At 34.7% G+C, this 26,659-nt stretch overlaps 3 protein-coding genes and 1 non-coding gene across 4 annotated transcripts; 3 read left to right on the forward strand and 1 right to left on the reverse strand.

Annotated features, from left to right (window-relative positions):
• Nucleotides 1-3,292: 3,292 nt before the first annotated feature.
• LOC111398575 lies at nucleotides 3,293-9,579 on the forward strand. The gene is made up of 4 exons (XM_023025540.1): nucleotides 3,293-3,635; nucleotides 5,056-5,205; nucleotides 6,074-6,145; nucleotides 8,485-9,579. Exons 1-4 carry the CDS (start codon nucleotides 3,423-3,425, stop codon nucleotides 9,151-9,153), a joined length of 1,104 nt encoding a protein of 367 aa, XP_022881308.1. The 5' UTR covers nucleotides 3,293-3,422; the 3' UTR covers nucleotides 9,154-9,579.
• An 8,142-nt stretch (nucleotides 9,580-17,721) lies between these two features.
• Nucleotides 17,722-20,227, forward strand: LOC111398198. The gene is made up of 7 exons (XM_023025132.1): nucleotides 17,722-17,732; nucleotides 17,842-18,008; nucleotides 18,095-18,183; nucleotides 18,282-18,317; nucleotides 18,498-18,588; nucleotides 19,932-19,974; nucleotides 20,059-20,227. The coding sequence occupies exons 1-7, from the start codon at nucleotides 17,722-17,724 to the stop codon at nucleotides 20,225-20,227; spliced, it is 606 nt and encodes a 201-aa protein (XP_022880900.1).
• Nucleotides 20,169-20,998, forward strand: LOC111398576. The gene has a single exon (XM_023025541.1). It carries the CDS (start codon nucleotides 20,268-20,270, stop codon nucleotides 20,982-20,984), a length of 717 nt encoding a protein of 238 aa, XP_022881309.1. The 5' UTR covers nucleotides 20,169-20,267; the 3' UTR covers nucleotides 20,985-20,998.
• A 2,306-nt stretch (nucleotides 20,999-23,304) lies between these two features.
• Nucleotides 23,305-23,388, reverse strand: TRNAL-CAA. The gene has a single exon. It is a non-coding gene; the product is annotated as a tRNA-Leu (tRNA).
• Between the last annotated feature and the right edge of the window lie 3,271 nt (nucleotides 23,389-26,659).

Below are 26,659 nucleotides of genomic sequence, written 5' to 3' on the forward strand. Positions count from 1 at the left end.
AGTTGCAACTCCAAACAATCTCACAATTGTCTCTCTGAAATGAAAAGAAAAACCTTTTTATCACTGAATAATATGTTGTGAAACCTGATTACTTCCACTATCTAACTTTATTGTAATCAACTTCTGCTTTTGATTAATTATCCACTCCTTGATGGCATAGCAGTGCACTTCATCATCAGCCGCGAAGTTTGCAACATCGGTAAAAGTGTGACACATATTGTTGTATCTCAACTATTCAAAAGTAGTAACCAACCCGTCATAGTTCACTGCGACCCTAGTGTGTACTCTACAAACGTCTCTCCTCTATCTCCATAGTATATACCTCTTTGGCAGCGACCTGATGTCATCACAGATCAATACTACAATACCATGCCGACACAGAATTCCCTGAAGCTTAAACAATTTGCAACTCTAAACAATTTCACAATTATCTCTCTGAAATGAGAAGAAAAACTTTTTTTTTTTAATCTTCTGTTGGTCATCATGCATAACAACCTCTAGTTTTTTGTAGGTCGTCTCTTAAGTTCCCTATGACGTAGATATGATGCTGTAATAAACTTTCTTTGTGAGCTCGACTTGAATTTCTCTGAACTTTGAAATGGTGTAATATTTCTGATATTACTTCTCCATTTCGAACATTGTTGTACACGGCACCATTTAGGAGTATGACTTGAAGTTGGTTTGGAACTCCTTTTTTAACCTTATTCCTCAGTGGCCATTCATATTGTTCGACAAATTGTTTTAACGAGGTCTTCGAATGAACATACCCATCGAAAAATGTATTCATACTTTTACTTCAACTAAGTTGTTGACATCCCTACCCAAAAAGTATTTTACAAATAGCAAGGAACTCAGGGGCCTATGTTATTAAACAGTCTTGATAATCAATCATTATTATTCAACCCTACGTATCGATGATCACCCTCCAACCTTTTCCAAATTCTTCTATGAACTGCGAATCATACATCAATCCATGTATAGTAAAAAAAATGGAAGCCTTATCAACATGGTATCCAAATCTTTGACAACTTCTTTAGAAATGCCACAAACACCATCTATGTTTCGTATTAGAAAAAAATCTGAACTGCATTTTGCATAGTCTATCTTGATCGGTAATGATTAAATGGAAATCATTTCCATGCATGCACTAAAGCTATATCCTAAATAGCCACACAAAAGTATCTGTTCCTCATTGGACAACAAATCACAACCGAGCAGTGTTGATTGTTCGTGATAATTAACGCCAACGGAAGGAGCGAAAGGTATGTCATACTCATTAGTTAGATAAGTGGTTTCAAATGTGACAACGCGCTTGCCAAAAATACATTCTTAAGCCTAGACTCATCATCTAAATCCATACTAAAGTAGAATCCCAAGCACTCGAAATGTAGGATTGTATCACTACGGCATCTCCTTCACTAAGTCTTAATCGTCTCATTTGTTCAATATAATTTCGACAATCATTTTTCATGCAAGTCACATTTTCATATCCACTTGCTTCAACAGCTGCAGAATTGGTGCAAGGGAGTTCCGGCCATATCATTCACTTCAAACTTCCATTTCACATCTGAACTTAATTCTCGATTGCAGCGATTCAACCTTGACTTCAAAGGACTTACTTTATGATTATGGTCAAGGTGAACTATGTTAATTCTTTAGATTCCATGAATATCTGAAGATGCAGTGATCCTGGTTTTATAATCTATCTAAATTGTTGATTGGGGTTTCAAACAACCGCTTGTACTGGTGCTTCTTCGACCTTCATGACTACATGTGAAAGTCACATACTTCAATTTCCCATCGTCTCCCTTTTTCGAATTCCTTCTTCTAATTGGAAAACCTATATGACAGGCATATCCTTTATAGAAACTCACAATTCTTTTTCATCTTTGAATATCATACCCACCTCCGTAGCCTCAGGCACCATCGAACCATATTCTCCCAACGTTTCCTTCGCCACTAATATCATATTATCCGCAACATTCTCCTCTATATCTCTGTTTACCAAAAATTCATCACGTACGTCTTCCATAGAACCTTCTAATGTAACACAATAAGCTGCAACGTTCAGCAAACCAAGTACAATTTAATAAGTAATTCAAAATGTAATCCCAATGCTTTATCATTCTTCACATGTAATTGACAACTTCATATATCCACATGTATAGACAAATTACAGAATAGCGAATAAGCCAATGAAACAACAAAAAATGATTCATTGAGTTCGAAGCAAATTATCATAGAATCATACATCTCCAAAACCTTATTCGAACTCATAGACCAAGGTTTTTATATTACAAATGAACCAAATCATGAAAAATAAAAAAATAAAAAAATCTGAAACATAATTATAACAACATGAGTGTGCCCCACGTGGGTTTTCCGGAGTTACTGAAGACTGGATTTGGCCATCGTCGAAGTTGGACATCACCATCTTTGCAGTTGAGGGTGATGTGGTCGTTGATGAGTACTCTGGGTTTTTCATCTTAGTTGGCAATTGTGACTTTAGATTCAGGAGGTCGGTGGGGGAAATGTACAAGAGGATTTGACGGGTGTCAATGAGTTGAGTCGAATAGACTCGCGAGTCGAAAATCGAGGCTTGGGCTTGGCTCGAGCTTTTTTTTTTGCCTGAGCAGAGCCGAGCAAAATCTCGGCCTAAAAATCGAGGCTCGACTTGGGTCTTATCGAGCAGATTTTATTTTTTTATTTTTGTTTTTTTCCTCTCCATGGCAGTTGCTTGCCTTTGTAAAGGCAACAACCAACTATATTTATAATTTTTTTTAAAATTTCGAGCTGGCCCACGAGCCACACCGACCGACTTGGGCTTTGTGAAATCGAGCCTCGAGTCGGGCTCGGGCCCGCGAAACATTTTGCCATCCCTAAATCGACCACATAGGATTCGACGGGTGAAATCTCAGTGGCGGGGAAAATGCACTAATGTGGTGTGTTAATTCCAAACATTCGGTCTCTTTCTTTTTGTAGATTTTTTTATTGCTTCCAAGCACTAATGTCACGTTGTCAATTTTAAGGATCCGTTTGATAGTGATTTTGAGAATTGATTTTTTGACCTTTAAGAGAAAAGTGGGGATCACATGTGAGTGAAAAAGTAAAAAATGACAGTTAAAATAGTGATATAATAATAAAAAATTAATTTTTTGGTGATAAAAAAGCACTACCAAACGGGCATAAACTTCTATATAGGTTTCATGCGTGTACCAGCTTCGGTACAAGAGGAATTAGTGACATGACAATTTGTTCAACCCAACGGCGTTTTGTCTCTCGTCTCAACTGCAGTCAAAAAACGTCTGCTTGAACCAAAATAAAATAAAATAAAATAAAAATCCATATATTTTACAAATTAGGGTTTTGTGCAGATGTGCTGTAGAACTGGAAGGGAGAAGGAGAAATAATGCATAAAATTCATGTATTCAATCAACCCTTCCTCTCTTAACTTGAGGGATTTTTTTTACCAGCCTAAGATGAAGAAGATGATGCTAAGCTCAAATAGCATTACGTCTATTCCCCTTTCAACTTCAAGCCCTAGATTTCGGGCTTCGAAATTCACCCCTGTATCAGTTTTTCCTGTCACTCGTACGATTCGGGTCCCCGAAACTCATCGCAGGTTCTCAGCTAAGGTGAAAATAAAAACCCAATTTTTACTATTTCATGAATCGAATTTTACATTTTTTGTGCTTTGGGCGTCAGTATGAAGTCGTTTAGATGTGAACTGGGTTCTGTTTATGTCGGTGCATTGATATTAGCCACAAAACTCCAGTAGATATATATCATTAATTTTTTTTGTATTTATTTGGAGCGAAATGATAATTGATGGAGAAAGTTCATTCGTGGTTCTTCGTCGAAGCTATCGGACTATCCGTTTTTTGGAGTAATTGAGGCGTTTCGATATTAATATTTTTGATAGGATGGTGATTGTGCCTCTCTTTTTCATTTTCTTATAAAAAAGAAATAGTTAAGATAGGGCTGAGTTTTTTTAGCACATCTTTTTGGGGAATAATAGTAGTCTATCAAAAGGCAGTCTTAACAATGTGTAATTAAACTTGTGTCTACATGCATTTGCTTTTGTTTGTGTATGGAGATATAGCAGTTGGGTTGTCAAAAGGCAACAATGCTTAATCAAACTTATCTATCCACGTGCTTTGTTTATGTATGGAGGTATTGAAGAAAATAAATTTGGTTCTTTCTAAAACGTTCAATATTTTCGCTCAGTAAACTCAAATGGCTGCTAGGTTGTTAATTGATGATGTTAACAATGACAATGATGTGATATAGTTGAATTTGAGACATTATATTAGGAACTTTGAATATACTCCTTCTATGGTTGCTCTGAGTAGAAACTATTATTACTACTGCTACAAAATGCATTAAGATTCTAATTTTATTATGCCACTTTTAATATTCAATTGATGTCGAATAACTTTCTTCCATGGAATTTAGATATTAATGTTATTATAAATATAGTAATTTAGAGATTTATATTATTATAAATACAGAAATATGTTTTCTCGCAATGCTTCAGGATTCTGTGTCCTATTTTTTAAGAAATGACGTATCTCCATGTCCTGTCTTGTCACTCCTGCTGTTCCATTTTTTGTCCTACCTAGATATACCATAGGAATCCTATCTATTCACGTCTTCATGTCTGTGTATTTGCATGTCTTTTTCCTGTTTATGGACAATTTCTTTCTACATTTGGTTTTGATTCAGTTAGTTTCAGTGATAACTGGTTACCTTTAGCTTGTTTGTTATAGGTAGTTACAGTAACGAAATTATGGGTTGAGTTTGCTCGGTTTTTTCTAATTGTCATCATGAAGATTCAATGGTTCTCTCCTAAGCATTATTGACGTATTTTTTTGTCTTGAATTATTTTTATTTTTTTCATATACCATTGACTGCTTTGTAATCTGGAGTAATGATACTTTCTTATGCATGTCGTCAGTCATATTAGGTGTGTTTGTAAACAAGGTTTATATATTTGGATACATAACATTGGTGTATGCCATAAGTGAGTTTATTTTCATTTCTTTCATATTGTAGAGGAGGAAAATCTTGTGCTTTAGGCATGAAGAATTTTCATCAGGCACCCCAGATCCTGAGTCTGTTGAGGAGGTTCTTCATGAGGAGTTGAAGGTGGAAGTTGATAAACCTAATGTTGACAAAAGAAATTGGGTTTCAAATCTCGGAGAGGTAATAATGCCATTCTTTTTATTTGGTATTTTTTGAATTTGCACGTTTGTGTGTAAATAGTGGCCTGGTTGAACCCCAGCCTGATCACCTGGAAATAATGTCCGTTTATTTTTTGTATAATGGTAATCATTAGTTGATATATTATTCTATGTATTGTACCTATATTTCTTTACTAATGGAATTTGGTTTAGGAGTTTTGCACAACAGCACTATTGAGTGATTCTTGTAAGCATAGATTATATGTACGATGCGCTGATGTTGGATCACTAAAGGTTTGTTTGGTGTAGGTTTTAGTTGCAAAATAATCTTAAAAAGAACGTTTTTATAAGAAATTGACTCTACATTATGTTGGATTTTTATTAAAAAGATCCTTTCCTGAGGAAGTATGTAAATTTAAGGAACTACTCATATTTAAATTGGCTTCATAAGCTCCTGTTCTGAGAAGCTCTTGTACTTATTCTTTTGAAAGATCGTTCTTGGGACCTCAGCTTTGTGGAGGTCCTGGAAAACATGACCAAGCACGCAAGACTCTCTATCGGTGTTTTAACTTGAGAAGCACTTCTTCAGCTATACAAAGTCCTACAGAAATGATGCCTAAACAAATTGAGAGTCTGTTTGTGGCCATGGAAATTGAGAGCAAGAACGGGGAGGTGAAAAATCCTGCCACATTTATTATATGTTTTAACAAATTTAATGTTTCTCTTTGTTTTCTTATTAGAAACTAAAAATGAAAAAAGGGGGGGGGGGAGGTATGAATTCCAACAATATGGTTGCAAATCTTCAATCGTCACTCACAAAGTTATGATGTGTATAATTGCTAGAACATTTATAGAAATAACTGATGGGATCCATATTATATGCTTTTCAGATTGTAGGTGCAATGTTTAGAGTGATTGGGAAACCATGGGCTGTGCCATGGACTGCAGAGACCATCCTACAGGTAAGGGTACTCCTTGTGCCTTATGACAACATAAACTGAAGTTTTAGAGCATAATTCTTCTAAAGTTTTGAGTGGCATTATCTGATGGAAGTTACTATGCCACCTTTTGGCACCCATTAAATTCCATTCCATTTTTCTCTCTTTTATTTTTAGCCACATAATCTTCCATAAAATAATATTACACGTAAATCGAAAACCTTTTCCTTCTTTTCGATCACTTATTTTTCAAAAAAAATACTATTTCACCCATTTTCATTTTCAAAATATAAGGGCCAAACGGGGGCTATATTTTTCATTAGTATTTTTGCTAAATGTTTAGCCTTTATATGGTGTATAGCCATATCCAATTATCATCCTGTTTCATCTAATTCGTTTAGCTAAAAATCTTCTCTTTTTAACACCATTCCAGAGGAAATACTGCTTTAAACTAATGTGTCTACTATGGCAATGGTATCTAAGGAAAAATAATAGATTTTTCTCTTCAACTGGTGGGAAATTCCTTGTCTCTGATTAGTGATGAATAAATAATTATTATTGGAAACAATAAAGTTAGTGATGGTGAAGACTAGTAGTTGCTTTTGGCTACCTTGTTTAGTGCAGAAGAGAAAGACTCGAAGTTTGACTCTGATGCCTATTAATTTAGAACTAATGAACCAATAATGCTCAACTTAGTCCAACCTACAATGAACTGTTTAATATCTACTGTCCTAAGATGAACTTATTTGTATATGTCCTATAAAAGTGAAATGCTAAGCAAGAGATTAATAGCAGATGCTACATAGGTAATATTTCCTAATCAATTCATAAACTGAAAAGTAGCTAATCCAGCCACTTCTGTTTTCAGCACTTAATGTAGTTGAGTGAATTGATATGAACTGAAGTGTGTGCTGTGATTATGTGGCTTTAGTAGTCTTGTTTGGTAGGTAAATGTTTGAGGACACCTATAATCAGGTTTAAGGCATATATGCTTTGAGGTACAAAAATTGAGAGATCTTTTTAGGTGAGCTTGTACATTATCGACTCGGAACCTATGATCTATACAGATGAAGTGGGAAATTTTAGCATGTCGTTTGACACTTATGTATTGAGTTTATCAAAATCCAGGGCTTTTAGTCCCTTCATATCAAAGGATGTCTTGGTTTGCAATTTCAAGTCGAAAGGATGTCATAATATGGAGAAGTGCCGACCAAATTAGGGTCAAGGTAATATTTTTGTTATTCGAGCATTTAAAGAAGTAATATGGTAGGTAAAAAAATTCTGAGATAAAGTGTACTAATTTCATAGTATAAGGTGAAACTTTTCCATTTTAGATCGGATATTGTTATAAAGAAAATCTGAAAGAGGTGAAACATCAATTGACCACATTTTTGAGTGTAGATTCAGTGTTCACATTTTAAAACTGCTCCTACTCATATTTCACTATAGTTCCCTACATTGTTTTCCAACATATAATAGGAATATATATATAAATTTCTTATTTCAATAAAACATCAATTGAACACAAGTATAGTACTACAAAAAATTACAGCAAAAGTAAGAAATCCGAGTGTCAAATTTGGAACAGATTAGTTGCTTCTCACTATGTAATATTAAAATGCAATCATGATATAATAACCTTTATTTAATCTTCATAATATTTCCCTACCAAAGTTTTACAAGATAGAGTTGAAATTCTAAAAAATGCTGACTGGTCATTAAAATAAATTATTGAAAGCTTATTCTCTGGTATACCCCTTGTTTGAGCCCCTTTTTTTAAAAAATTCATTTTTTGAAAACTCATTGTCAACCACACGTTCTCCAATAAAATAATTTTACACGTAAACCGAATACTTTTTCTTACTTAAAAAAGGGGGCTCAAACAAGGGCTATATTTGTCAAGCACTAATGAACAGAAGGGAACTGAGTGTGTTTTAATGGCTTTCCACAGCTATAGCTTAATGAATGCCATTTTTATTTCGTTTTGGAAGTTTACTTGTTAGAACAGTGCATTGGTAAATCGTCATTGCCCAGAATTGAGTACGTTTTAAAGGCTCTGGATAGCTGTCGCTTTAATGAATATCGCCTTTATTCAATTTAACTTCTAGCTTTTCTCAAGGTCATTGCTTGTAGAATATTTCCATAGGTTGTCAATTTTTGAATCTCTTTAAGCCAGCTGACCACTAGACATGTAGTTATTGTAAAAAATTTTGCTCTTATAAATTTTTATCATTTCATTGTGAACCCCATGCCTTGTCTAACTTTGCTTCTTTAATATTTCCTTCCCATTTTTATTAAGTATATAAAATAATAAAATGATGACAACAATATTTTTCATGTTTGAAAAAATTATGGCTACGCAGGTTACACTCCTTTGGACCGTATCATTCTGGTTTGTGGGATCTTGGATGATTCCATTTGGAGCTCACATCATTGGCTTCAGCAAGGTATCACTAACTTACAGAGGGCAGGCACTGTTTAGCCTTCTGACAGATGTAACTGAAGGGCTTGCTGGAATTTTAATTCTTCATCGGTGTTTGTCTCGGTTCCGTCCCCTGCCATCTAATTGGTTTAGATTTAGCCTTAAAGGAAACTGGCTTTTCGACGTTGTTCTTGGATGCTTGATGTTTCCATTGGTCAATTGTCTTTCTCAATTCAACCTAAATCTTCTTCCAGTTTTGCCTTCGACTCCTGTCACACTCTCTAGTGTAGAGCAATCAATAGTGGCTCGAGATCCGATTGCAATGGCACTTTATGCACTGGTACTTGTTGTTTGTGCTCCTTTGTGGGAGGAAATTGTCTTCCGAGGCTTCCTTCTTCCATCTTTGACTAAATACATGCCCGTGTGGGGCTCTATATTGATGAGTTCAATCGGCTTTGCTTTGGCACACTTTAATGTACAGAGGATGTTACCACTTATTTTTCTTGGGGTTGTGATGGGTGTAACTTATGCAAGATCAAGGAATCTACTGCCATCCATTCTCTTGCATAGCCTGTGGAATGGCTTTGTATTCTTAGATTTGATGAAATAAAATCTCAATTCTTATTTCTCATACAAATCGTAACCATGTTGCCCCCATTTATGAAACTCTAATCTCTGAATAGCCTAATCCAGAAGAGTTGTTCAACAATATCCTCAGAGACATGGTTCTTCTACTATGGTTGTGAAGTCATTTGGTCCGAGTACTTTGGTTGAATGCTTCAAACTGAAGTAACTCAGCCCCGTAAAAGCCAAAAACAATCCTCAACGGTGACCCCTTGGTTCGGCCGAAGGGATGATAAACAAGATAAATTTTTAAACGGACTGCATTGTGGCTGGAGGGGAAATTCATACCAAAAGTTGTGCTATTTTGTATGTTATAATGGAAAAAACAATAATCATTTTTTGTTTTTGTTTTTTAATGCTAGTTTGTAAATTGGTTAAAGTCTTAAATGATTTGTACTTTGACTTGTTTTCATATTTTTAATAAATTTATTTTTGTTTAGTTTTAATAATAGTACTTCTGCTTTTATTGAGATGCATACTATTTTTGGATTAATATGTTATATTTACCTACACATTTTTACTGAATTTTTTACCCACGCTCACAATAGGATGGTGGGTCCCACAAATCGGAATTTGCAATTGCACGCGGGCCCGCATCCATGTGAGAGTAGAACACCAATTTGGTAACCCATTTTCGATACATATATATTTATCCTTTTGGATTAGCTGCGTCCTGAATAGCACTGACCAGTCCTAATCATGAAGTTGAAAATTTTTCCATCATGCATTTATGCTGTTTAGTTCTGAATGGTATTTGGTGTGTGGAATATGGGTGATTTGGTGTGAGAAAATTATTATGGTAGTATCCATGGACGGACCCACGTGGAGTCACTTATATATATATATATATATATATATATGTGAGTGTGTGTGTGTGTGTGTGTGGAATATGGGTGATTTGGTGTGAGAAAATTATTATGGTAGTATCCATGGACGGACCCACGTGGAGTCACTTATATATATATATATATATATATATATGTGAGTGTGTGTGTGTGTGTGTGTGGAATATGGGTGATTTGGTGTGAGAAAATTATTATGGTAGTATCCATGGACGGACCCACGTGGAGTCACTTATATATATATATATATATATATATATGTGAGTGTGTGTGTGTGTGTGTGTGGAATATGGGTGATTTGGTGTGAGAAAATTATTATGGTAGTATCCATGGACGGACCCACGTGGAGTCACTTATATATATATATATATATATATATATGTGAGTGTGTGTGTGTGTGTGTGTGGAATATGGGTGATTTGGTGTGAGAAAATTATTATGGTAGTATCCATGGACGGACCCACGTGGAGTCACTTATATATATATATATATATATATATATGTGAGTGTGTGTGTGTGTGTGTGTGGAATATGGGTGATTTGGTGTGAGAAAATTATTATGGTAGTATCCATGGACGGACCCACGTGGAGTCACTTATATATATATATATATATATATATATGTGAGTGTGTGTGTGTGTGTGTGTGGAATATGGGTGATTTGGTGTGAGAAAATTATTATGGTAGTATCCATGGACGGACCCACGTGGAGTCACTTATATATATATATATATATATATATATGTGAGTGTGTGTGTGTGTGTGTGTGGAATATGGGTGATTTGGTGTGAGAAAATTATTATGGTAGTATCCATGGACGGACCCACGTGGAGTCACTTATATATATATATATATATATATATATGTGAGTGTGTGTGTGTGTGTGTGTGGAATATGGGTGATTTGGTGTGAGAAAATTATTATGGTAGTATCCATGGACGGACCCACGTGGAGTCACTTATATATATATATATATATATATATATGTGAGTGTGTGTGTGTGTGTGTGTGGAATATGGGTGATTTGGTGTGAGAAAATTATTATGGTAGTATCCATGGACGGACCCACGTGGAGTCACTTATATATATATATATATATATATATATGTGAGTGTGTGTGTGTGTGTGTGTGGAATATGGGTGATTTGGTGTGAGAAAATTATTATGGTAGTATCCATGGACGGACCCACGTGGAGTCACTTATATATATATATATATATATATATATGTGAGTGTGTGTGTGTGTGTGTGTGGAATATGGGTGATTTGGTGTGAGAAAATTATTATGGTAGTATCCATGGACGGACCCACGTGGAGTCACTTATATATATATATATATATATATATATGTGAGTGTGTGTGTGTGTGTGTGTGGAATATGGGTGATTTGGTGTGAGAAAATTATTATGGTAGTATCCATGGACGGACCCACGTGGAGTCACTTATATATATATATATATATATATATATGTGAGTGTGTGTGTGTGTGTGTGTGGAATATGGGTGATTTGGTGTGAGAAAATTATTATGGTAGTATCCATGGACGGACCCACGTGGAGTCACTTATATATATATATATATATATATATATGTGAGTGTGTGTGTGTGTGTGTGTGGAATATGGGTGATTTGGTGTGAGAAAATTATTATGGTAGTATCCATGGACGGACCCACGTGGAGTCACTTATATATATATATATATATATATATATGTGAGTGTGTGTGTGTGTGTGTGTGGAATATGGGTGATTTGGTGTGAGAAAATTATTATGGTAGTATCCATGGACGGACCCACGTGGAGTCACTTATATATATATATATATATATATATATGTGAGTGTGTGTGTGTGTGTGTGTGGAATATGGGTGATTTGGTGTGAGAAAATTATTATGGTAGTATCCATGGACGGACCCACGTGGAGTCACTTATATATATATATATATATATATATATGTGAGTGTGTGTGTGTGTGTGTGTGGAATATGGGTGATTTGGTGTGAGAAAATTATTATGGTAGTATCCATGGACGGACCCACGTGGAGTCACTTATATATATATATATATATATATATATGTGAGTGTGTGTGTGTGTGTGTGTGGAATATGGGTGATTTGGTGTGAGAAAATTATTATGGTAGTATCCATGGACGGACCCACGTGGAGTCACTTATATATATATATATATATATATATATGTGAGTGTGTGTGTGTGTGTGTGTGGAATATGGGTGATTTGGTGTGAGAAAATTATTATGGTAGTATCCATGGACGGACCCACGTGGAGTCACTTATATATATATATATATATATATATATGTGAGTGTGTGTGTGTGTGTGTGTGGAATATGGGTGATTTGGTGTGAGAAAATTATTATGGTAGTATCCATGGACGGACCCACGTGGAGTCACTTATATATATATATATATATATATATATGTGAGTGTGTGTGTGTGTGTGTGTGGAATATGGGTGATTTGGTGTGAGAAAATTATTATGGTAGTATCCATGGACGGACCCACGTGGAGTCACTTATATATATATATATATATATATATATGTGAGTGTGTGTGTGTGTGTGTGTGGAATATGGGTGATTTGGTGTGAGAAAATTATTATGGTAGTATCCATGGACGGACCCACGTGGAGTCACTTATATATATATATATATATATATATATGTGAGTGTGTGTGTGTGTGTGTGTGGAATATGGGTGATTTGGTGTGAGAAAATTATTATGGTAGTATCCATGGACGGACCCACGTGGAGTCACTTATATATATATATATATATATATATATGTGAGTGTGTGTGTGTGTGTGTGTGGAATATGGGTGATTTGGTGTGAGAAAATTATTATGGTAGTATCCATGGACGGACCCACGTGGAGTCACTTATATATATATATATATATATATATATGTGAGTGTGTGTGTGTGTGTGTGTGGAATATGGGTGATTTGGTGTGAGAAAATTATTATGGTAGTATCCATGGACGGACCCACGTGGAGTCACTTATATATATATATATATATATATATATGTGAGTGTGTGTGTGTGTGTGTGTGGAATATGGGTGATTTGGTGTGAGAAAATTATTATGGTAGTATCCATGGACGGACCCACGTGGAGTCACTTATATATATATATATATATATATATATGTGAGTGTGTGTGTGTGTGTGTGTGGAATATGGGTGATTTGGTGTGAGAAAATTATTATGGTAGTATCCATGGACGGACCCACGTGGAGTCACTTATATATATATATATATATATATATATGTGAGTGTGTGTGTGTGTGTGTGTGGAATATGGGTGATTTGGTGTGAGAAAATTATTATGGTAGTATCCATGGACGGACCCACGTGGAGTCACTTATATATATATATATATATATATATATGTGAGTGTGTGTGTGTGTGTGTGTGGAATATGGGTGATTTGGTGTGAGAAAATTATTATGGTAGTATCCATGGACGGACCCACGTGGAGTCACTTATATATATATATATATATATATATATGTGAGTGTGTGTGTGTGTGTGTGTGGAATATGGGTGATTTGGTGTGAGAAAATTATTATGGTAGTATCCATGGACGGACCCACGTGGAGTCACTTATATATATATATATATATATATATATGTGAGTGTGTGTGTGTGTGTGTGTGGAATATGGGTGATTTGGTGTGAGAAAATTATTATGGTAGTATCCATGGACGGACCCACGTGGAGTCACTTATATATATATATATATATATATATATGTGAGTGTGTGTGTGTGTGTGTGTGGAATATGGGTGATTTGGTGTGAGAAAATTATTATGGTAGTATCCATGGACGGACCCACGTGGAGTCACTTATATATATATATATATATATATATATGTGAGTGTGTGTGTGTGTGTGTGTGGAATATGGGTGATTTGGTGTGAGAAAATTATTATGGTAGTATCCATGGACGGACCCACGTGGAGTCACTTATATATATATATATATATATATATATGTGAGTGTGTGTGTGTGTGTGTGTGGAATATGGGTGATTTGGTGTGAGAAAATTATTATGGTAGTATCCATGGACGGACCCACGTGGAGTCACTTATATATATATATATATATATATATATGTGAGTGTGTGTGTGTGTGTGTGTGGAATATGGGTGATTTGGTGTGAGAAAATTATTATGGTAGTATCCATGGACGGACCCACGTGGAGTCACTTATATATATATATATATATATATATATGTGAGTGTGTGTGTGTGTGTGTGTGGAATATGGGTGATTTGGTGTGAGAAAATTATTATGGTAGTATCCATGGACGGACCCACGTGGAGTCACTTATATATATATATATATATATATATATGTGAGTGTGTGTGTGTGTGTGTGTGGAATATGGGTGATTTGGTGTGAGAAAATTATTATGGTAGTATCCATGGACGGACCCACGTGGAGTCACTTATATATATATATATATATATATATATGTGAGTGTGTGTGTGTGTGTGTGTGGAATATGGGTGATTTGGTGTGAGAAAATTATTATGGTAGTATCCATGGACGGACCCACGTGGAGTCACTTATATATATATATATATATATATATATGTGAGTGTGTGTGTGTGTGTGTGTGGAATATGGGTGATTTGGTGTGAGAAAATTATTATGGTAGTATCCATGGACGGACCCACGTGGAGTCACTTATATATATATATATATATATATATATGTGAGTGTGTGTGTGTGTGTGTGTGGAATATGGGTGATTTGGTGTGAGAAAATTATTATGGTAGTATCCATGGACGGACCCACGTGGAGTCACTTATATATATATATATATATATATATATGTGAGTGTGTGTGTGTGTGTGTGTGGAATATGGGTGATTTGGTGTGAGAAAATTATTATGGTAGTATCCATGGACGGACCCACGTGGAGTCACTTATATATATATATATATATATATATATGTGAGTGTGTGTGTGTGTGTGTGTGGAATATGGGTGATTTGGTGTGAGAAAATTATTATGGTAGTATCCATGGACGGACCCACGTGGAGTCACTTATATATATATATATATATATATATATGTGAGTGTGTGTGTGTGTGTGTGTGGAATATGGGTGATTTGGTGTGAGAAAATTATTATGGTAGTATCCATGGACGGACCCACGTGGAGTCACTTATATATATATATATATATATATATATGTGAGTGTGTGTGTGTGTGTGTGTGGAATATGGGTGATTTGGTGTGAGAAAATTATTATGGTAGTATCCATGGACGGACCCACGTGGAGTCACTTATATATATATATATATATATATATATGTGAGTGTGTGTGTGTGTGTGTGTGGAATATGGGTGATTTGGTGTGAGAAAATTATTATGGTAGTATCCATGGACGGACCCACGTGGAGTCACTTATATATATATATATATATATATATATGTGAGTGTGTGTGTGTGTGTGTGTGGAATATGGGTGATTTGGTGTGAGAAAATTATTATGGTAGTATCCATGGACGGACCCACGTGGAGTCACTTATATATATATATATATATATATATATGTGAGTGTGTGTGTGTGTGTGTGTGGAATATGGGTGATTTGGTGTGAGAAAATTATTATGGTAGTATCCATGGACGGACCCACGTGGAGTCACTTATATATATATATATATATATATATATGTGAGTGTGTGTGTGTGTGTGTGTGGAATATGGGTGATTTGGTGTGAGAAAATTATTATGGTAGTATCCATGGACGGACCCACGTGGAGTCACTTATATATATATATATATATATATATATGTGAGTGTGTGTGTGTGTGTGTGTGGAATATGGGTGATTTGGTGTGAGAAAATTATTATGGTAGTATCCATGGACGGACCCACGTGGAGTCACTTATATATATATATATATATATATATATGTGAGTGTGTGTGTGTGTGTGTGTGGAATATGGGTGATTTGGTGTGAGAAAATTATTATGGTAGTATCCATGGACGGACCCACGTGGAGTCACTTATATATATATATATATATATATATATGTGAGTGTGTGTGTGTGTGTGTGTGGAATATGGGTGATTTGGTGTGAGAAAATTATTATGGTAGTATCCATGGACGGACCCACGTGGAGTCACTTATATATATATATATATATATATATATGTGAGTGTGTGTGTGTGTGTGTGTGGAATATGGGTGATTTGGTGTGAGAAAATTATTATGGTAGTATCCATGGACGGACCCACGTGGAGTCACTTATATATATATATATATATATATATATGTGAGTGTGTGTGTGTGTGTGTGTGGAATATGGGTGATTTGGTGTGAGAAAATTATTATGGTAGTATCCATGGACGGACCCACGTGGAGTCACTTATATATATATATATATATATATATATGTGAGTGTGTGTGTGTGTGTGTGTGGAATATGGGTGATTTGGTGTGAGAAAATTATTATGGTAGTATCCATGGACGGACCCACGTGGAGTCACTTATATATATATATATATATATATATATGTGAGTGTGTGTGTGTGTGTGTGTGGAATATGGGTGATTTGGTGTGAGAAAATTATTATGGTAGTATCCATGGACGGACCCACGTGGAGTCACTTATATATATATATATATATATATATATGTGAGTGTGTGTGTGTGTGTGTGTGGAATATGGGTGATTTGGTGTGAGAAAATTATTATGGTAGTATCCATGGACGGACCCACGTGGAGTCACTTATATATATATATATATATATATATATGTGAGTGTGTGTGTGTGTGTGTGTGGAATATGGGTGATTTGGTGTGAGAAAATTATTATGGTAGTATCCATGGACGGACCCACGTGGAGTCACTTATATATATATATATATATATATATATGTGAGTGTGTGTGTGTGTGTGTGTGGAATATGGGTGATTTGGTGTGAGAAAATTATTATGGTAGTATCCATGGACGGACCCACGTGGAGTCACTTATATATATATATATATATATATATATGTGAGTGTGTGTGTGTGTGTGTGTGGAATATGGGTGATTTGGTGTGAGAAAATTATTATGGTAGTATCCATGGACGGACCCACGTGGAGTCACTTATATATATATATATATATATATATATGTGAGTGTGTGTGTGTGTGTGTGTGGAATATGGGTGATTTGGTGTGAGAAAATTATTATGGTAGTATCCATGGACGGACCCACGTGGAGTCACTTATATATATATATATATATATATATATGTGAGTGTGTGTGTGTGTGTGTGTGGAATATGGGTGATTTGGTGTGAGAAAATTATTATGGTAGTATCCATGGACGGACCCACGTGGAGTCACTTATATATATATATATATATATATATATGTGAGTGTGTGTGTGTGTGTGTGTGGAATATGGGTGATTTGGTGTGAGAAAATTATTATGGTAGTATCCATGGACGGACCCACGTGGAGTCACTTATATATATATATATATATATATATATGTGAGTGTGTGTGTGTGTGTGTGTGGAATATGGGTGATTTGGTGTGAGAAAATTATTATGGTAGTATCCATGGACGGACCCACGTGGAGTCACTTATATATATATATATATATATATATATGTGAGTGTGTGTGTGTGTGTGTGTGGAATATGGGTGATTTGGTGTGAGAAAATTATTAGGTTTCTGTAAAAATGAATTTCACGTTCTCTTGATCCAGATAATTGGAAAATTGAAACTTCCTTTGTTGCATTATGTAGATGATGATGTAATCTAAGCCCAATTGTTATGGACTACTTTTATTGCTATTGAAGCACTGAGTATAACAGTGTTGATGTCTTTCTTGCTCATCAAATTTACAGTGAACAGACAAGAGTCTTGTTAACAAGTGCTGCTTTTGTTCATTTGAAAGCTGATGTTACTAAGCACACACGGAATCTTTCTCCTGCAAGTCGAACAATATTGCTTTCTGGCCCTGCGGGTTAGTTATTTCCAGTATTTTCGTTTTATTCTTAGCAAGTACTTCCTTGTCAATGCATCTAAATATAATTCATGTTTATTTATTAGAACTGTACCAGCAAATGCTTGCCAAGGCTTTAGCACATTATTTTGAGGCCAAGTTATTGTTGTTAGATGTAACTGATTTTTCACTGAAGGTGAGTTTATATCTAGAAATTACTTTTTTATGTTCCCAGCAAGAGCTTAACCTCCTAATTATTATCGTACTAAATCCTTGAATGGTTGGTTTTAAAAGATCCAGAGCAAATATGGGGCTTCGAACAAAGAATCTGTAAGTTTCGTTGCATTCTTCCTCTACAACCTACTTTCTGTGCATATGAAAAGTACCTGTAAACTGTAAAGGATGGTCGTCTTATTCCCAGCCTGCCACACCTTAACATTCAAGTATTCAGCAGCATGAGTTAGCATAAATTGTAACAGTCTGCTGTTTGGCTAATATCTTTTGTTGTAGTATTTCAAAAGGTCTATATCAGAAACAACATTGAGCCGAATGTCTGAATTATTTGGATCATTTTCAATGCTTCAACAGGAGGAAAGCAAAGGTATGACTGAGAATGAAATGTTATCTTCTCTGGTGAACCTTAATTCGAACGATATCCATATATTTTAATATTTAATTGTTTTATGTGTTACCATTACTTTTTGAAGTTTTATCTTCTTCATCCCAAATATTAGTTTGATTTGAGAATGCTAAAGGGTTTTTCAAAGAGCCAGGACTCTACACTGTTTTCATCGGTTTCAGATTATTCTTTTGATGGGTAAAGAGGTGTGCTTGTTTTGTAACCAATACATTGTGTGGTTGGGCTTCGACTCATTTTTTAAGGCATTGCAATAGTGCATATGTAGTATGGACATGAGTGGTAGAAATGGATCTCATCTGTCATCCAGCTACTTAGCTACATTATTCTAATGTCATTGCATTGTTCAGGAGAGAGCACTGGGCCTCCAGGTAGGAGAGGGTCTTTTAAAACCTAAGATTTCCGGTCCATAATCCTAATGTAGGTCTGGCCCAGATGTTTTTGTACTTGTATCTGTTTGTTTTCCTAAACTTTGATTTGGGCATACTCCAATTTTAGTTGGACTCGGGCATTTGTTCAACCATGACTAGTTCAACACGTGAGATAAGTTCTTGATATTATTGTCCCTACTACGCTGTGGCAAACCACAATGATTTGGAGAAGTTATTTCTTTCTGCAGGCATCTATCTACAGGAATGTGCAGGCCCTACCCATCATTTTATGTAGATTAGGCTTTATCTCCCTCAAGTTGGGCATTTTGTTCGACAATTTTATTGCTTTTCGTACACATCTTGCTTATTTTGCATGGACCGCCAATATTTATCTTCCTAAATGATAGAATTACAGAGAGTAGAGGTAGGGGCTATATACAAAGAGTACAAAACACTTGTTCATTTCAGCTAGTCACTTTCCTAGGCAACCTTCCTGAAGGCTCCTAATGTGGGGATAGCATTTTATCATGCACATGGCATTTAAATCGGGATCTTCTAGTTTGTAGCATTTTGTTCTCATGATGCATAAACTTGACCAAGTGTTGATGTTCAACATCACCTAAATCGATACTAAGAGCACCAGCTATGGTGCACTAGGCACCTGTGTAATGATAGTGCATTAACCTCATTATATTTAATGATGCATTTGAGTTACAAGAGTTACACATATCTGCAAATTGAAAGCACCAGTTCAAATAGTCTCTTAAAATACTGGAAATCTTATTACTAGCACTATGATCTGTGCCAAAATTTTCGAAATCTTAAAAATTTATTAAACCAGTTCATTTGATGCTGATAGTCTTTCTTTTTCTGTTCTTTTTGGTACATTCAATTAATTCTTTTCCATCCTTAATATGCTATTCTATTCTATTACAGGTACATTGCGCAGGCAAAGAAGTGGAGTTGATCTTGTATCAAAGTGCGTTGTGGTACTTTTACATGTTGCATGGTGCTTGCTTATTCTTTTTTATGATTGAATATGGGTTTGCCCCCATATCTGCAGGGGACAAGAAGGTTCCTTTAATCCTCCACAGCTACGTAGAAATGCATCTGCATCAGCGTCTTTAAGCCAGCTGACCACTAGACATGTAGTTATTGTAAAAAATTTTGCTCTTATAAATTTTTATCATTTCATTGTGAACCCCATGCCTTGTCTAACTTTGCTTCTTTAATATTTCCTTCCCATTTTTATTAAGTATATAAAATAATAAAATGATGACAACAATATTTTTCATGTTTGAAAAAATTATGGCTACGCAGGTTACACTCCTTTGGACCGTATCATTCTGGTTTGTGGGATCTTGGATGATTCCATTTGGAGCTCACATCATTGGCTTCAGCAAGGTATCACTAACTTACAGAGGGCAGGCACTGTTTAGCCTTCTGACAGATGTAACTGAAGGGCTTGCTGGAATTTTAATTCTTCATCGGTGTTTGTCTCGGTTCCGTCCCCTGCCATCTAATTGGTTTAGATTTAGCCTTAAAGGAAACTGGCTTTTCGACGTTGTTCTTGGATGCTTGATGTTTCCATTGGTCAATTGTCTTTCTCAATTCAACCTAAATCTTCTTCCAGTTTTGCCTTCGACTCCTGTCACACTCTCTAGTGTAGAGCAATCAATAGTGGCTCGAGATCCGATTGCAATGGCACTTTATGCACTGGTACTTGTTGTTTGTGCTCCTTTGTGGGAGGAAATTGTCTTCCGAGGCTTCCTTCTTCCTTCTTTGACTAAATACATGCCCGTGTGGGGCTCTATATTGATGAGTTCAATCGGCTTTGCTTTGGCACACTTTAATGTACAGAGGATGTTACCACTTATTTTTCTTGGGGTTGTGATGGGTGTAACTTATGCAAGATCAAGGAATCTACTGCCATCCATTCTCTTGCATAGCCTGTGGAATGGCTTTGTATTCTTAGATTTGATGAAATAAAATCTCAATTCTTATTTCTCATACAAATCATAACCAGGTTGCCCCCATTTACGAAACTCTAATCTCTGAATAGCCTTATCCAGAAGAGTTGTTCAACAATACCCTCGGAGACATGGTTCTACTATGGTTGTGAAGTCATTTGGTCCGAGTACTTTGGTTGAATGCTTCAAACTGAAGTAACTCAGCCCCGTAAAAGCCAAAAACAATCCTCAACGGTGACCCCTTGGTTCGGCCGAAGGGATGATAAACAAGATAAATTTTTAAACGGACTGCATTGTGGCTGGAGGGGAAATTCATACCAAAAGTTGTGCTATTTTGTATGTTATAATGGAAAAAACATTAATTTTTTTTATTTTTTATTTTTTAATGCTAGTTTGTTAATTGCTTAAAGTCTTCAATGATTTGTACTTAAGACACGTTTTCATATTTTTAATAAATTTATTTTTGTTTAGTTTTAATAATAGTACTTCTGCTTTTATTGAGATGCATACTATTTTTGGATTAATATGTTATATTTACCTACACATTTTTACTGAATTTTTTACCCACGCTCACAATAGGATGGTGGGTCCCACAAATCGGAATTTGCAATTGCACGCGGGCCCGCATCCATGTGAGAGTAGAACACCAATTTGGTAACCCATTTTCGATACATATATATTTATCCTTTTGGATTAGCTGCGTCCTGAATAGCACTGACCAGTCCTAATCATGAAGTTGAAAATTTTTCCATCATGCATTTATGCTGTTTAGTTCTGAATGGTATTTGGTGTGTGGAATATGGGTGATTTGGTGTGAGAAAATTATTATGGTAGTATCCATGGACGGACCCACGTGGAGTCACTTATATATATATATATATATATATATATGTGAGTGTGTGTGTGTGTGTGTGTGGAATATGGGTGATTTGGTGTGAGAAAATTATTATGGTAGTATCCATGGACGGACCCACGTGGAGTCACTTATATATATATATATATATATATATATGTGAGTGTGTGTGTGTCACTCACAAATATATATATATATATATATATATATATATATATATATTATTATTATTATTATTATTTACCTCTCAAAAGTAGTTGCTTTGATCTATTTATGACTTATTTTAATACAACTCATTATGAGATGTCAAATAAAGTCGAAATATTGTATTTTTGATACCATTTCGAATTGACCTAATTTTTCACTCACTAAAGGTGTTCGAAATGGTCAACCATAGCAAAAGTTACGATATATCGAAGTAGGCCGTTTGAAATTAGTATTTCGAAAATTTAGATAATATGCCAACTTTCAAAATTCGTCGGCGATTGTATGTTATCCGAACCCACAAATCATCTATGTAATGTAAAAGTTCATTTCAAAAACTACATCATTTTCGTATTGAATTGTCCAAACGGACATCGAAAATAATTAAATATTCGTCAAACCTACGTCTCAAAAAAAACGTCTAACTCCTCTTTTCTTTTAAAAAAATTCAATTATTTCATTAGTGTTTATTATTTTTGTACGATAATTTTTCAATATATTTTATATTATTTTATTAGAAAATTTTATATGAAATATGATGTAAAAAATTATAGGATCGTTACGGATTAAATGTCAGCAAATTGGTTAGCTCAGCATTTGTCAAATTCGTCGGCTTAGCATTTGTCAACGAATTGGTAAATAAAATTATACAAGTAGCAAAATTTATTTAATAATGTTGATAATGATGTAATTATATGACATTTTAAAAGTATCAAAAATACGTATTAACTTATTTTCATTAATATTATGTTGTTTTTAAAAAAGTTAAATTTTAATTTTTCACCCCACAACTCTAAAAGTTTAGGTCCGCCCCTGGAGAGAGTGTTTTATATGGGTGGTTTTTGACGGTCGAGCTGAGTTTTATTAGTTTTGGTGTAGTTATTCACGATGGCGTGGTAGATGATGATTGTGTTGTTTTCACAATGAAGATGACTTTCTTTTGGCAAAGGAGAACGATTTTCTGGATTCAAATGTGATTCCATCGGATGGTATAGAGTCTCAAGTCAGATTTTCAGTTTGCTTCGAATGCAAGAGTTTTATCAGATATTTTATCCTTACTTTTTGATGTTGGTTGCGGCTCTTGTTGCTTCAATTTCTCGTGAAGGGAATAAAGTGGCTCATAAATTAGCTTCGTTTTCTTTCCTGTTGACTTAATTAGTTGCAAGTGGAGTGACCGTAAAAATTTAAATTAAAAAGAAAAAAATAAGGCGGGGACAATTCAATTGTTGTGGGATTATGTGCAACTGTGAGGCCAAAGAGAGTGAGAGAGAAAAGAAGAAAATGTCAGAAGTGGGATTTGAACCCACGCCCTCTCACGAGGACCAGAACTTGAGTCTGGCGCCTTAGACCACTCGGCCATCCTGACCACAATGTTATGATGTGACTACAATGTTATGATATCCAATTATGTTTTATTGCATCAGTTAACTATCTAGCCAGCCTTCAACTTCTGTACAAAAACGCCTGGGTTTTATAAACCTAGCTTTTGGAGATGGACCCTCTCATATTTTATATAGTTTTAATCACTAAGGCGCGTTTGATTGTGTAAAATTTTTTATGGAAAATCAAATTCATTTTTCATCTTTGCCCTGTTTGATACCATTTTTTTTTATTTTTTTTTTCAAAGAATCCATTTTCTAGCTTGTCTTGGAAAGAAGAAAATTCCAGTTTTTCAAGAAATGGTGAAAATTTCAATTCCGATTTACTGTAGCGATTTTTTATTTATTTTTATTTTTTCAATGAAAACAAATTGCAAGAATTATTGTAAAAAAAATATTTCCTTTATTTAACAATTTTCATGTAAAACGAAGTCAAACGAACACCAAAAGATAGATGATTTTTTAGAATTATATTATTATTATTATTATTATTATTATTATTATTATTATTATTATTATTATTATTTTGCAATGGAAACAAATTTCATTTTCAATACCAGTAAATTCCATCCATTTAATTGACAATTTTTGTGTAAAACAAAGCCAAACGATCATAAAAAAATATTTTTATTTCAACATTTTTCACGTGAAAAATTATACCAATCAAATACAATAATTTACAATTCCCAGGTAAACAATTTTTAGGCAATTCAATTCCTTGAAATTCGTTTTCAATTCAATTTCATCTTTACAATTAAACGGACCCTAAATTACAAATACTGTCACGACTTGTTAACAATGTATAAAAGAAAATAAAAGAGGAGAGGATACAAGTCTCGTCTTTATTCTAGTGTTAATTATTAGAACTACTCAACTTATTCGATAAAGTATATTCTAGTCATGTTGGATCGGGTTTAGACACATTTGAGGTTATGTGGGTCGGGTCGGTTTACTAGTTCAAAACTACCAAATCCTTTCAAATCAACCTAACCCAGTTACCCTAACCCCTAAACCTAGCTATTAAAATCTCCGTTGACAAATAATATGACCACCCACCTATTGATGCACTCTTATATGATAAATCGAGATTTTTCTATGATGAAGTTTACCGACAAAGGTATCAAGTGATTTTCTCAAAGGGTCTTCGAATGTGTCTTTGGTGGTATTGAAAGCGTTCAAATTGGGAAGCTAGGTTTTCAAAATTAAGGTTACAAAGGTGAAATTTGTTGTACTTAGAGTCGGTCCCCCTCCCCCTCCCCCTCTCCCAAACCCAAAAAAAAAAACAATAATAATAATAAAATAAATTCGTAGGTAGTGTTGATAAGTTTAGTGCATCTAGAACCTAGGGTTTCAGCTTAATTAATACTTTAATTCGTTTTTACCTAGAGAATGAATGGAGTGAATGATTGAGATGAGTGCTTTGAAGATTTTCTTTGCTATTTATGAAAATTGTGCAAAAGTCATGGTTTTTTTTATCAGATTTATCTGTTCGGTATATTTGATCGTGTGAAGTTATTTATTTTTACAATTTAAAAACTATGAAAAGATTGAGGTCAAGTGATGATCTTGACTCGTATGGGGAAAAAGTTTATTAAAAAATGGGTAAGGAAGTCTTATCCGAGTTTCAAGCGATCAACTTCTTAGCATAGAAACTCTTGTTACAATGAAATTAACGGGAAAAAAGGGAAAAACCAATTTCCCGACTTGGGTTGGGCCGGGCCGGGCCGGCTGCTATCATTAAATCAGGACATTCATTCGGAATAGTTCAAAATTGACCGAGTCGGACGTTTCGGGTTTAGAACATAACCTACCCCAGAGCATTTACGACACGAACTATATAATTCACTATGCAAATTGTACTATATAGTTACAAGCCATTATTGAAAACATGCCTATTTATAACTTTGACATTTCAGTGTCTAGCCATTAGGTGTCACTCTATCGTTAATGACCTTTTAAAATGTTTCACGTGTTGAGTCTAGTAGATTCCATAAATATCTATTGACAATAACATTGTCGTCAATAATATAGGAATGAGCTGTACAAATGAACCTGTTAAAATTCAAGAGTTAATATTATTGTTATTATTCAATTCTTGTATTCTTTTCTGGATAATTTCGGTCATAAGTGAAGCAAAATTAAATCATTTAACCTCAAACTCATCATTTGGCTTATGATATTTACAATCTTACTTATAAGAATGAGAAAAATTGTTTATCTAAAAAAATTGATTGATTCTAAAACTAACAAACGTGTAGTATTTGCACACCTAATCAACATTAGAATGCAAGATTGTTGATCCAATGGGAGATATAACTAGGGATGTTAAACGGGTTGAGTAGCTCACGAGCTTGAGTCGTCTTGAACAATTCGGACTCGTTTTTTTCAATGAGTCAAGCCCACCAGTTAGAGGATCAAATCGAATATAGAATTTGGTCGCTAAGGGAAAAGCAAGCTCGTCTGGTTCATTGTCACCCCTAAATAAATTAGACATTGAAAATCGGGTGTGAAAAAACAAGCTAATGGAATTTTTGGTTAGGATGCATAGATTTCATATAAATTCATGGATGGATGAAATAAGTTTAAAATTTATCAATAAACTAATATGGCATATCACTTATGTGCATAAGACCAATACTGATGTTCATTAACTTCATTAAATCATTATCGTGTGTATGTATGAAAAATAATAGTTAAAATTCACGTCACCGTAACACTATCAATTATCATGTCACAATCAATCTACACTCAATTATTTGTGTTTGTCTTAGATTGCACTGGTTGAGCCCCCTGCTTGCTACATCGGGTTGGATCGGAGGCCTAAAATGAGTGTTAATTGCTTTCAGGTTCATTTAAAAAGCTAGATTAAAATTTAAGTTAAAATCAATACTTAATTTTAACAATATATTTCATTGAATTTATAACTTTTTAACTATACATTCTATTAATTTTTATCAAATTTTATTATAAGTTTGATTTTTATCTAAACTAATCAGAGCTAATGATGTAAAACCATTTATTATAAAAAATAAATTAATTTTATTTTGGAGAATAAGAAGAAAAAGCTAAACTGACATAAAACAGAATTCGCAGGGTGCGCGGATTAATTATGTCCGAAGTTCAATGAATAGTAGCCAAAAATAGACATCTTTATCCAAGCTCCAAAGAGATAAGGGGTATACAAGTAATTTTAATATATTTCATGTCCCTTTTCGTAAAAGTAGACGTTTCGGCCTTTATTTACTGAAAGCTGATTGG

This window comes from Olea europaea, chromosome 8 (assembly GCF_002742605.1).
Source record: "Olea europaea var. sylvestris chromosome 8, O_europaea_v1, whole genome shotgun sequence".
Taxonomy (NCBI): domain Eukaryota; kingdom Viridiplantae; phylum Streptophyta; class Magnoliopsida; order Lamiales; family Oleaceae; genus Olea; species Olea europaea.

Coding starts and splice junctions, on each gene's coding strand:
- LOC111398575 (XM_023025540.1), top strand. CDS start 3,423: ATGTATTCAATCAACCCTTCCTCTCTTAACTTGAGGGATTTTTTTTAC. Junction 3,636..5,055: donor ATCGCAGGTTCTCAGCTAAG/GTGAAAATAAAA, acceptor TTCATATTGTAG/AGGAGGAAAATCTTGTGCTT. Junction 6,146..8,484: donor CTGCAGAGACCATCCTACAG/GTAAGGGTACTC, acceptor ATGGCTACGCAG/GTTACACTCCTTTGGACCGT.
- LOC111398198 (XM_023025132.1), top strand. Junction 18,589..19,931: donor TCAACAGGAGGAAAGCAAAG/GTATGACTGAGA, acceptor ATTCTATTACAG/GTACATTGCGCAGGCAAAGA. Junction 19,975..20,058: donor GGAGTTGATCTTGTATCAAA/GTGCGTTGTGGT, acceptor CCATATCTGCAG/GGGACAAGAAGGTTCCTTTA.
- LOC111398576 (XM_023025541.1), top strand. CDS start 20,268: ATGATGACAACAATATTTTTCATGTTTGAAAAAATTATGGCTACGCAG.